This window comes from Rhinichthys klamathensis, unplaced genomic scaffold, assembly GCF_029890125.1.
Source record: "Rhinichthys klamathensis goyatoka isolate OS25496 unplaced genomic scaffold, OSU_Roscu_1.1 h1tg000021l_1, whole genome shotgun sequence".
NCBI classification, from domain to species: domain Eukaryota; kingdom Metazoa; phylum Chordata; class Actinopteri; order Cypriniformes; family Leuciscidae; genus Rhinichthys; species Rhinichthys klamathensis.
In genome coordinates, this window is record NW_026606572.1 from 3231023 (window position 1) to 3244532 (window position 13510).

The following is a 13510-nucleotide window of genomic DNA, read 5'->3' on the forward strand; positions in this document are numbered from 1 at the left end:
AAAACACTTCCACCTCTTTTTCACATGTCCTGCGTTCCCAGTGGCTGTCATTGCATATCAACACAGCTGAAATTTTAAATATTCAGCGCTTTTGTTTCACTACACCCGACTGAAGCTGAACTATGACTAAAGAAAATGTACAAGGGTGAGAAAACAATCTCATTGTTTTCGTCGGATGTTAACTATTTGTGGTCATGGCATTTAACGTTATTAGCTTGCCTTGCTGCTAGCTCAGTCTAATAGAGTTGCAGCTGATTGCATCAGCAGTTTAGAGATCTTTAACTATGACAGCTGAATAGTCTCTTTAATGGATGACAATTGGAGTTAGACAAGATATTAGAAATTCTAGATAATCTTTTTGCAACAGTGGTGACTTTTAGCTGTGAAATATCTAGTGTTAATAATTTAGTTGGGGATGTATAGAAGAATAACACTATTCTCCAGTCTTCAGTGTCACACGATCCGTCAGAAATCATTCTAATATGCTGATTTGCTGCTCAAGAAACATTATTGCAGAAAACTGTTGTGCTGCTTAATATTTTTGTGGAAACCGTGATACATTTTCCAGGATTCTTTGATAAATAGAAAGTTCAAAAGAACAGCTTTTATTTGAAATAGAAACCTGCTGTAACATTATAAATGCGTTTGCTTTCACTTTTGACCAATTTAATTTGTCCTTGCTAAATAAAGTATTCATTTCTTTAAAAAAATAAAAAAAATAAAAAAAAATCATACTGACCCCAAACTTTTAAATGGTTGTTTATAATAATAAAAAAATATGAATGTGCAATTTATATAATATGATTTGTTAAAATGCCTCTCTAGTATTTAAGTTGGAAAAATCATAGAAATTAATTCAGTTTTGGAACCCAACATGACCTTTTACTTTTCAGAAAACAAAGTGAAAGTCACATTTCAATTACAAAGTGAAAGTACGAGCTGCAGTTTTAACCGCAGAAATGTAATTGAAAACGGCAAATACATTGATCATTTAATTTTAATTATTAGCAGTTGAATTGTAATTATAGATTATTTCTATAATAATGCTATGCTTTTCCCAAAGCAGTGTTACCTGAACATACTGTTTATGGTTATATAAACCGTAATTTGATGATTCATATGATCACAGTTGCTGTCTGGAGTGGTGTGGAGGGCATCTGAAAGCTCCACCCTTATTTTTATATCCCTGCTCTGCCCCGGGCCTTGTGTTTCTGTGTAAATACATAACCCCAAATCTGGCACAGGCCTTTAATTATCGGCAGCCTTCTCATTCTCTTCTATCTGCCCCAGTGCTTCCAATTTCCTGTGAGCAGAAATTGCAGTGATGCTTTGGTAGGCCGTCATCCGTGAATTCCCTTGAAAACTGGTCATACCTTCACTGTGGCCCTTTACGTCCTTCGCTGCATTACGTGCTAATGCATAATATTGAGGGGGGAGTGGGGTTGTTTATTGCCCACTTTGGCACGGTTAAGGCCTCAGCAGTGCCTGCGGCTGGATCATTGTTGCCTTGTTGGCAGCGGTAGTGCTTGGGAAGACATCCACAGATCCGTTTTGTTTAAACTTCTGCAGCACTGTGTGTGCACAGGCACTTGATCCTGTGTTGCCTGAGGGCTGCCATATGGTCGCCTGCCCAAATTCTGCTGTTTTTAGGGGTGCTTTGTAGATCAGAGTTGGATAAAGAGCAAGACTAGTATGCACTGGATTCATAGTTTCTTTGTTTTGTTCTGTTGTTTGGAGCAATTAGTGTAATAAAAAATGTCTGGAGGTGGAGGATGGGCTTGTCCTGCTCGTGTTGTTGACCACCTGTTACTCTTGTGGTTTCAGGTTAAATGGTGGCATTCATTGCAATGCCATATTTAACATCCATCGAGAGAGAACTGAATTTAAATTTAGCAAATGAGTGATTTGTAACGGGGCGTATTTAAAGTGGTTGGTAAGTCCTGTAAGCCGGGAACCATGTGTTATATGCAGAGAGTTTAAAATGGTAATAGAGATCACAAGGGCATGTCATTTCCATTAGCCTATGCCCTGTGATCAGTTTACGTATTGTTGGGGTTTCAGTGTAATTGTGTTTGTTTTAATAACTGTTGTACTTCTTGGTAATCCATCTCTGCCATATTAACTAATGATGGATGGGTGGAAGTCTTGGTAAATGTTGGACTCACTTGGTTAATGGACTTGGTCAGCCAAGTGTCTGAACTAACCTAATGATGACCCAGGGACTCTTGTTTTAATGCCAATAAGGAAAGTATTTTAAGAGTAATTGATTTAAGTTTTATACCAAGACAAATAGGCTAGTATCTAAATAAGTGCTTTTTAAACAAGCTTGTTTCTTGCCATATCATTTAGAGGAAATAAGCTAGTGTCTGTTATTTTTTTATTGCCAATGCTAATAGAGAACAGAGTGGCCAATGTCCAGTATATGTAATAATAGTGAATGAGATGCCCAGAAAAGTCAAGATGGTTTTTGTGTATTATATATATTCTCAATTTTCTCACATTTTGTCAGCAGAAGATTGGGGGTCTGTTTTTGAAAGTCTCTTATTCACACCAAGGCTGCATTTATTTAATCCAAAACACAGTAAAACAGTCATATTTTGAAATGTTATTACAATTTGTCATCTATTCTATTGTAATATATTTTAAAATGTAATTTATTCCTGTGATGGCAAAGCTGAATTTTCAGCAACATTACTCCAGTCTTCAGTGTCACATGATGCTTCAGAAACCATTCTAATATGCTGATTTGCTGCTCAAGAAACATTTCTTATTATTATCAATGTTGAAAACTGTAGTGCTGCTGATTATTATTTTTTGGAAACCATGATGTTTTTTCAGAAAACAGCATTTATTTTAAATAGAATTGTTTTATACACATAAATGCCTTACTGTTACGTCTGATCAATTTAATGCATCCTTGCTGAATAAAAGTGTTAATTTCTTTAAAACATGTGAATGAAATACCTGACAGTATTAAAATGAATTACCACATATTACCATGTTTTTTGGGCATGTGAGTGCCATGTAAATATATACACTACCGTTCAAAAGTTTGGGGTCAGTGAGAATTTTATTTTTATTTTTTGGAGGAAAGAAATCAATACTTTTATTTATCAAGGAATAATTAATTTGATCGAAAGTGACAGTAAAGACATTTATAATGTTACAAAAGTCTTTTGAACTTCCTATTCATCAAAGAATCCTAAAAAAAAAAAAAAAACTGTACAACTGACAGACCAACAACTGTTTCAACATTGATAATAATAATAAATGTTTCTTGAGCATCAAATCCTCATATTATACTGATTTGTGAAGGATCATTTGACACTGAAGACACTGACACCGGTGATGCTGAAAATTCAGCTTTGATCACAGGAATAAATTACACTTTACTATATATTCACACAGAAAACAGCTGATTTACACTGGAATAATATTTAATACTATAACTGATTTTTGTTGTATTTTTAATCAAATAAGCGCAGCCATGGTTAGCAGAAGAGAATTCTTTTAAAAGTATTTAAAATCGTACCGACCCCAAACTTTTGAACGGTAGTGTATATATCAGTCTGTTGTTACAGTATGGGACAGTCATATCGCGTGAGTGATATTACAGTAGACAGACATCACACTTCCTGTACTGCTATAACTGGACTACCTAGACCACAGGAGCATAAGCAAACATCACTGATGAAAGTTTAATTTAGCCTCTGTTGTTTTTTTGGCCATGCTGCAACAATAGATGAAAGACACAGCAACTTAAAAAGGCAGCGGGACACTGTTGGTTGGAATGCTTTCCGCCCCCATCTATTAGAAAAGCTTCCCGGAAGGAAACTAAAAAAAGGTAGATGGAAGTTTGACAGAGCTGTTTTTTGTTGTCTTCCTGTTTCAGAGCTGGCGAGGAGGAGCAGCAGGCCCAGTCCAAGAAAGGCCTGAAGAAACAGCAGAAGGAAGCAGAGAAAGCAGCGAAGAAGGCAGAGAAACAGGCCAAGCTGGTGAGGCGACACAAACCCTGCCGCTGTTCTGGGCTTCTATTGTTCTGCAAATTCCTGTTCTTACAAATCTGTTTATATATGCTCAAACACAGGGCCGTTTCTGAATGCAGAAAATGTTTCCCCAATATTTTAAACAGTCAAATCAACCATCTGTTATTTCACTTGAAGTGAATGAAATTGAGGCTGTAAGGTACAGAAGTACAGTTTGTTCAATAATGTACTGGCTTTTTAAAATATTTATTTTTAAAATGTATTTTATTAAAGAATTAAATAAAATAACAGTTGTTTACAGAGGGATTGTAGCAAAAAAAATATATTTAAAAAAAAAAAAATATATATATATATATATATATATATATATATATATATATATATATATATATACACGCACACATACACCCAACACACACACGCACACATATATATTTAAATAATAATAAAATAATACATTTAACAAAACAACATATAATAACAAGTATGTATATAAATTAAAACCGTGCAAAGCATCCAAAAATACCCGTGTTCAAATATTGTAATCTTAAAGTCTTGACTAAACAGTTTTTTTGTGGCATTTGTGGAATGTTTTGATGATTAAGTGATTGACACTCAAGTACACAAGATTCATTAAACAAGTCAGAAACAAGCAGAACAAATCATTAAATTAATGCATTGTTTGGAATAATTTACACAGAATCCACTACTGCAAAACTGTAATTTTATTTGAAATTTTAGAACTCTAGTGTACTTGTAGAAATAAGTGTTTTGTGAACTTGCAGAGTTTGCCTTTCTACAGAATAATCAGCATGTGTTTTATCTTGATGTTAGCCCTTACTGAGGAGGGTCTGTTTTCCCTTTACTGTTGAAGTTTTATTGAAATCAGTTCCTCTGTTTGATTCAGGCCGCAGAGCAGCAGGATGCTGATGAGGATGTAAGTACTGTTCACTTATTCTGAATATCACATTTCACATGTTAAAAGACAGTTCAAATAAATCAATATATATATATATATAAAATGAATGGGAACTAGACTTTTTTTATGCACCATAAAAGTGGTCCATATGACTAATTTCTGAAAACATTAGCGCTTTGTTTGAGAAACATACATGCAAGTCATTACTCACTGAATATCTTAACATAACCCTATTTGTTTCTTTAGAGTTTGAACTTTTTCAGTAAATCTGTTGATCCAGTTCACAAAATCAGTCTGAAAGATTTGTTCACGAATTGAACTGATCTTGTTCTCACATTCAACTAATTGATGAACCATGGTCCAATCACCAGGTTCTCAAATTAGCAGCTTACTGGAGTGGATGATTATCAGTATTCAAAATTTGGAATAAATGAACTAATTTTGGTCTGTTTGACTTGGGATAAAGTGCTCATATGGACTTCTTTTATGATACTTTTGTGATACTTTTGCATCTTTCCTGAAACTTGAATGCTTCAGTACCCATTCAAACGTTCTCTTTTGGTGTTTCAAGGAAGAAAGTAAGTCACATGGATTAATGACATGAAGTTGAATAAATGATGACAGAATTAAAAACAAATCTCTGAACTGTCCCTTTAAAATTCATTACCATCCCTGTCTTCTTTTCTCCTTTCAGGACTTTGCCAAGGATCGCTATGGGATCTCTCCTATGGTCCAATCCCAGCAGAAACTGGGTCAGTGTCCTTCTCAGTTTTTAAGTGGAGATTTAGGAGGGCATCTCGCTCCCACAGGATGAAGATAGACAGGTTTTCCTGTGCAAAATTAGCCATAGAATGATAATTAGGAATGTCTTCAAGCTTAAGAGATGATATAAAGCTTTCGGGATCTCCCTGACGTCCCCTTCAGCTCTCCCTGATGTTCCTCCCCTCGCTGTCACACATAATAGTCTTGAATAACAGTATGAGATAAATCTCGGATGAGGAGTTAGGTTGACATCACTCCCAACTGTCCGGCTTCGAGTTTTTAAGCCCTGCTGCTACAGAACAAAGTCGTCTCCCACCAGCATTGCTCTCGGGCAGAGATAGACGAAGCTTTCATGTGGGTGGATTCTGGATCAGCCAAAAGCCTTGAGCACTTTCACTGGGGCTAAGTGGGAACGCCCCGTCTCCGCTGCCTCTTAATAAAGTCAAAATGTGAGTCAGTGGAGGCAGGTTGACACTGGGTTTGTCAAAACGGAGTAGAATTCACGTGATGGTCACCTTTCAGACGGGGCTTGTTATGTTTCATATTTATTAGCCCTCCTCCCGGTGGCTTTGTAATCCGAGTGAATGTCTTTGTGGAGCTCTGTGTACAAGGGGGGAGGCCTGTCGTCTTTGATGTCTTTTCTCTGAGACTGTCTTTCTCTCTCTCCTGGATGGAGGCAGACAGGGCGTTGGTGCGTGTCCAGGACCTGACACCCGAGAAGGCAGAGCAGCAGATCTGGGTGCGTGCCAGAATTCACACCAGCAGAGCTAAAGGTAAGCTCCTCCTCGCTGTTACACAAGCTCATCTGCTGCTGGAAGTGTTGCTCAATTCATTTCAACACGTGGAAGCTGCTCTTACTAAAGCTCAAGGGTTTCATATTTGACATTACTGACATATTATTGCAATTTATAAAAACTTAAAAGTCATTATCATAATGAAAGGTACGGAAAATGGGGTTGTGTCATCTCAAACGGTTGAATATAAAGAAAGATTTGGAACAGCATCCTGCCATACTATGCATGCTGTTGTTAGAGTACACATCATTTATACTGGGAAGGTTCAAAAGTCATATAATACCCTGATGATTTGTGGTGCAGTCACATTTACCTACACAGCAAAATTATGTAATGTGAAATGCAGTCATCTGAACAGGAATCCACTCGATATGGAATTTCAGACGAGGCAAATCATTTCTTCACGCGGATTTTGCATTGGATTAAAATTTTAAATTAAATTTAAACAGGCAAGTCTGAACGGCCACTATAAAGCTGCTTAGTTTGGAAGTGACCTCTGAGTAAGTGGTTCTTCATCCATCGCTACACTGTTGATAATGGACAATGGACTTTCTTTGCCCGTAAAATTTTGTCAACATGACTGCACTTTCCTGCACTTACCAAAATATGAATGTGAATAGTTTCTCAGAATGCACTTTCCATTCTTAGTGCGACAAGTGAACAGGAAGTAATGTCTGCCACTATTATGATCTCTGTATTGATTTATTCAATCAGACTGCCAAAAATTAAGCTATTTTACACAAAATTGAATTAACAATACAAAACAACTTGATAACATGTTGCCACTCACTGAATAAACAAGAGTATTCACTACAATTTATTTTAAACATAGCCATTGTGTACAAACAGCACATTTTCTATACACATGAAATAACCAAATGACCTATTAAAATGGATAAAATGTGAAGTATGCAATTAGAGCACACTACATTCGTTGGCTTGTCATGCCACAGTGGAGTGCACCCAAAATACCCTTCCACTTTGATAGTGTCAGTTTTGAACATGTAGCATACTACTGATTGAAACGTTTATTGTTGCATACTTCTTCATATACTTTTTTTGAAGTATAAAATGCATATGTAATGCACAGCATGCAGTAAGCTATATGTCAGTATTCAACTTCAAATCTAGACTTATTTTATTATGTTCCTCGGTGGATGTAATGCACATTCGCCAAATAATAATCATGATAATCACGATTAAATAATCACGCCAAATAATTTACTATGACAAAAAATAGTTCCCAGGTAATTTTCCACACCCATGATTTATTTATTTTTTTACTTTATTTTTATATAACTTTTCAGAACAAAGACAAACAGTAACATAGTCAACACAGCTTCATGGGTATTTACATGGAAATTATTTAAAAATGTGGCATGTCTTTCCACACCCATGTTTAATGCAGGTGATGAGGACCATAGGGGATATGGGTGCCCCCAACATGTGCCTTATCTTTGCCAAATTTATATTTGGATGAATTGCAATGGAGGTGGAGGCCTGTAAAAATAGTGGCCATTTTCACTACAAAACTGACAAACACTTCCTGTGGTTGCATTTTTTTTAATAATAAATGTCTTTAATAGAAACTGTTCAGTTTCCTCAGCTTAAGTGAAACTTTGTGGCTTCCCCTGTCTTTCCCACACACTCCAAGTCTGATAGGGTCCGCACGTACAAGTCTGGTTTAAGAGTGCAGTAATGAATAAACCATGTATTATGGCTATATCACTAACATTTCCTTCCAGGACAACTTCCATGTCAAGAATCATTTAACCTCCAGCTTCCTTCATTCTGTCAGTCCTTTAGAATGTCCTTTAGCACAACAACATCCTGATTTGCTCTGTTTTTAACTATCTGTCAGGCTCTGAACACTGAGGGGGACTTCAAAGAGTCTGGGTGGTCTCTGATCTTGACCTGATCCGTGTCAGGTTCACACAAATCAGAGTTTGTTCATTCTCAAGGTGTCTGATTAGCAATTTGGTGACAAGTCTGGACTACGCACATTGTGTCTTTCAAAGAGACGTCCGGTCTGTTGATACTGCTGATTGGTGCCAGTAGATTTGGTGCTTTTATTTAACTCCTCTGACTAGCGTCGTTGAACCAGCTTGCTCTACAATAATCTCAGACTTTAATCCTAGTTTGTTAGAGGTGTCTTTGGCACTGACTGTCTTAATATGAAAATATTCTCCAGTAATTGGTTAATATTTATTGTTGATGCACTCATTCTTGCAGTTCTGGTCAGAAACCATCTACTACATGAATGTGTTAGTTTTTGCAAAGACACAGGAAACGGCATTTGCCAAAAATATAATTTGATGTAGCACACATGCAGAGTGAGATCCCTTTGGGGGCTGGATTGTGAAAGTGAACATTATTATGATGTTGTGTTGTGTTACGTTACCATTCAAATGTTTGGGGTCAGTCAAGTCTTTTATGCTCACCAAGGGTGCTTTTATTTGATCAAAAATAATCAAAATTTAAAAATAACAGTTTTCTGTTTTAATATATTTTTAAAATGTAATTTATTCCTGTGATGGCAAAGCTGAATTTTCAGCATCATTACTCCAGTCTTCAGTGTCAGATGATCCTTTCAGAAATCATTCTAATATGCTGATTTGGAGCTCAAAACATTTATTATTATTATCAATGTTGAAAACAGTTGTTGCTTAATATTCTTGTGGAAACTGATAGTTTTTTCAGTATTCTTCGATGAATAGAACGTTCTAAAGAACAGCATTTATTTTAAATAGAAATCCTTTGTAACGTTATACGTCTTTACTGTCACTTTCGAACAATTTAATGCATCCTTGCTGAATAAAAGTATTAATTTCTTTAAAAACAAAAATCCTAAAACATTTGAACAGTAGTGTTATGTGTTATTAGTGGGCTCTTTGTCCTGGACAGTAACAACCACCCTGATTTTAAGGTATGTTGAGGTATGTTTACTGACAGGTTGTTTTTCCTCTAGGGAAACAGTGCTTCTTGGTCCTGCGTCACCAGCAGTTTACCGTGCAGGCCCTGCTCGCCGTGGGAGAACGTGCGAGCAAGCAGATGGTCAAGTTTGCAGCTAAGTGAGTATAGGCTATGTTTCCTGTCAAACAATGGTGGGAAAAGTGAAGTCCTGGCGACTCATTCCATTTTACCATGTTTAGTGGCGATCGATAAAGTTTCACTTCAGAACAAAAGCTCCATTTTTGCAGTCGGAAACAGCTTTCCCTCAACACCGTAATGGGTCGTTCCCCTTAAAACAACAAATAGTAGATACATCAGAGAGACAGAGATCTACTTTAAAGTCTGGCCTGAATGAATGACTCTGGGTTCGGGGTCAAATAGAGGGTTGTGGGACAATAGGACCAACATCCAGTCACAAATACAACACTGAAACCTTTCGTTTCATACAATGGCACGTGAGTTGCCAGTTAGTTTCTTATTTATTATTGGCTCAGTCTGGACGTATGGAAATGTGAATGTTTAAAAATGTTTCATCAGATAGGAAGCTTTCATGACTATATGGTAGACAAGTCACTTTGTTTTCAAGTCCACTTCCAGTCTTTTAAGAGGGTCAGAGGGGTTTGCTGCTTAACCGTGTTAACATCCTCTGTTTGCTCATGCAGCATTAAATGGAGGCTAAACTCACTTTATCAGTCGTGAATTAGGAAGGGTGTTGTGGTCTGGGGAGTTCCTTTGCAGTTCCTTACGCTGTTGATCTTGTTTCCCTTTGCTTGCGTTTTAATGTAATTGTTCTGGACTCAAAGGGTCCTGGTTGATATCTGTGCTCTTGGTTGTTTGTTATCTAACTGAAAGATTTCACTTCAGCAGAAATCTTAGATGAGCGTTTCCACACATCGCAAATCTTTGGAGCAGATTTTGTGTTTTGTAGAGAAACTTCCTCTCTCTGTGTGTTACGTAAATGTTTGTGGAGTAACATAACAGTTGGAGAGTTTCAGTTAGGGGATGTTAAAGAAATAATCTAGTTGCCACATAAAATGCCATTTTCTTTTATTGTTGCAGCATGTTCAGCACACCCAAATTGTTCCATCAAACACCTCATTTATTTGATTTATGTACCTGTTAATAAACATTTTAGAGTACCAGAATTATCTAAAGTAATGATGTGGTATATTTGAAAGTAATGTAGATCAATATCAGCTTACGCTAAGATGCACATTTCCCATGTCTATTGTCTACCTGGAATTCTGTTTGAGAGCAAGCTCACATTTCCTAAAACGGGTTCATTATTCAGTTTTTTTGACTAAAAATATCATGCAAGTATCATTGCAGGGTGAATAATAAAACCTATTGTAAAATACATAGTTTTGAATTTGAAATCAGTTCAGGGTCGTGTTCAAAGAAATATTTAAAAACTTGCTTAATTAAACTTAATGAATTTTTATATTATATTTGATGTTACTTGGCAGAAATATTCTATTTATTTGTTGTAAATATTTATATTTAAATACAATGTTTTATAAAAGCAATAATCAACTTGGATGCATTACAGTGCACATTACATGATTATTTTCAAATCCTTTTACCATGGTAGAATCTACCATTCATAATGCAATGCAAATGAAAAAAATTCAACATAAATATAATATAAAATATAAATTTCACACACTGTAAAAGTCAACTAAACAGTCTGTAATAAAATGAATAACAAATAGTCAAACTACAAGCAATAGCACAAATAAACAACAGAAAAAAGATGCAAATGAAATTTACAGTGCTTTTCAGGTTTTTCAGGTAGTAGTTAGACACAGATTAAGTATATTATGTACAGAAATTGATTAAAGTAATTACATGTACAATAACACAGCATAGTTTTCACTCTGAATTAAATATAGATGAATCCTTATGAAAGTTACAAAAGTTATTCAGTCAAGAAGATTGAGTGATTTTATGCCGTAAGTCTGTTGTTTGATTAACATTAAAAACACAGGCAGCAGCAGCAGCAATATTAGGCTGCTGTCACTTTAAGATATATTGCACATTGCACTGATCCAATATACTGATACTGTTACACATGCGTTTTATTTCTCAACTGTTTATGTTCACTTAACACCTGTCCGACTATGTTTACTAGAATACTCACCAAGATGGGCATTTTGACATAAAATTTTGTGTGAAATTGTCCATTCAAGCGCAAGAAGACGTGAAGGAGAGCTCAATTCAGCTTCGGATGTGCAATTTGCGCACACAAAACTGGCGCTTGAATGTTTAAATTGGCAAGGCTTAAAAACGTGTGCAAATGATAAACTTTCATGACGACGTAGCAGCACTGGTCCGATCGAGACAGTGACAGTTCAGTCAACGAGCCCTTCATGTGCTCTCTTTCTCTCACGGTTGAGTGCGCGTGTGTGAGAGAAAGCGACAGAGGGCGCTCTAGCCAAGCGACGGTGTGTAAAGCTCAGCAGGCAATGAAATGATATCTGCTCTAAACTTATTTTTTGCCGACAGGCGACTGTAATTGTACAATTTACTATCCATTGGCTAATTAAAGATATTTTTAGTCGCCTCATGAAATTTGGTCGCATATGTGACTGATTTACTCTCATTGTAGAAGGTTGCTTTGTATGTATTGAAATTTATCTTGAATACAAACCAAGCTATAAAGCCACTCAGTGCTGATGTCCACCGTAATTTTACATGCTTCTTTACACCACCTCCTGTTCGTGCCATATCTGTGTATAATAAGATTATTAAGCATTGCTTCCTGAACCTAGGATGCTCCAGACCCTGATTAGAGTTTCTTTCCTGGTGAGCCTTTCCACCTCAAACTCTACAGACAAGCACAAGTTCTTTGAAGCACAGATCACCCTAGATGATGCGAAGTCTCCATCGCTGAAACAATCACTCATATTTGAAACTAACTAATAGCTTTCTATCTTAATTATTAGCCGTGCTGGCTAATCTTCTTCAGTAAATTTAGTTTTGAAATCGAATGTTGTTTGACAAAAGCGTATGAGCTCAATCAGAGGGCAGGTCAAACACAATGGCTCTCTGTGTAATCCTCTTTTTATATCCACCTCTCTCTTCAGCCCAGTGTCCTTTCAATGCAGAGCCCATCATGGGCGGCTTAGTGTTCAGTAACCAGACTTAATCAGGACTTATGAAGAGTGTCTGTATGGAGATTGTTTGAGAGAGCCGTGTGAGCAGAACTGATCCCAGAGCGATGTGGCCGCTCTCTGAGCAGCAGCTGGCAGGGACTGGCGCGTCTCATTCTCACTCTCTCTGGTCTCTCATTACTCCTTTGTAATGACTAGAGCTGAAGGTTGCAATCTCAATTTGTGCCGTCTGCTTCTCCAGCAGACAGTTGGCCGTCGCTTTTACGTTTGACCTTAGAGAGATGACATGGCTTAGACTTGCCAATCTAATATTGTTTCACTAAAAGGAGTAGGTCATCCAAAATTAAAGTGGTCAATTTCTCACTCTCATGTCGTTCCAGACCGGTTTGACATTATTTTAAATTTTATGACATATCTTGAATGATAGTTCAAAGTGTCATTGTCTGTCAAGCTTTAGTAAATATTGTGTTTCACTGAAAAAAACAATGCTTAACATATTCGTTTGGAATGCGAAGAGGTTTAGTAAATGGTATTATTTCCATCTTTAGGTGAATCAGTATTTGTGGTGGTGAGAATCCTGTGACCTTTTGGTTTGTGATGTAAAGAACTTAAAATACATACTGTTTAACCAGAGTAAAAGTGATGTGGTTCGTCTTCACAACAGCAATGTTTGTTTGAACTGTGAAAAGGAGAACTGTGTATATCACGTGTGAAATAGTTAAAAACAAAAAAGAATTGCGAAGATACTGTTGCCTAACAATGTGATCTCATGAGTTTCCATGAAGTTTTTGTTTCATGTGTTATTCTAAAAGTTGTTTGAAAAACACCTAAGACTTATCATTAAGTCTTAAAAAAAGTTTTTCTAAAATAAAAAAAGAAAACTTTTTTTGGACATTCATATTCATTTTTAAAAGAGCAAGTGTTCTGTACACTACCGTTCAAAAGTTTAGGGTCAGTAAGGGGGTTTATTTTAAACAAAGTAAT

General features: G+C 36.4%; 1 protein-coding gene across 1 annotated transcript in view; it reads left to right on the top strand.

Annotated features, from left to right (window-relative positions):
- dars1 (aspartyl-tRNA synthetase 1) overlaps positions 1-13510 on the top strand; it is a 33071-nt gene continuing 19561 nt past the window's right edge. The window contains exons 1-6 of the mRNA XM_056241773.1: positions 1-145; positions 3893-3995; positions 4894-4923; positions 5600-5657; positions 6348-6440; positions 9430-9532. Of these exons, the coding sequence (XP_056097748.1) occupies positions 123-145; positions 3893-3995; positions 4894-4923; positions 5600-5657; positions 6348-6440; positions 9430-9532 (410 nt within the window). The 5' untranslated portion in view covers positions 1-122. The remainder of the gene's footprint in view (positions 146-3892; positions 3996-4893; positions 4924-5599; positions 5658-6347; positions 6441-9429; positions 9533-13510) is intronic.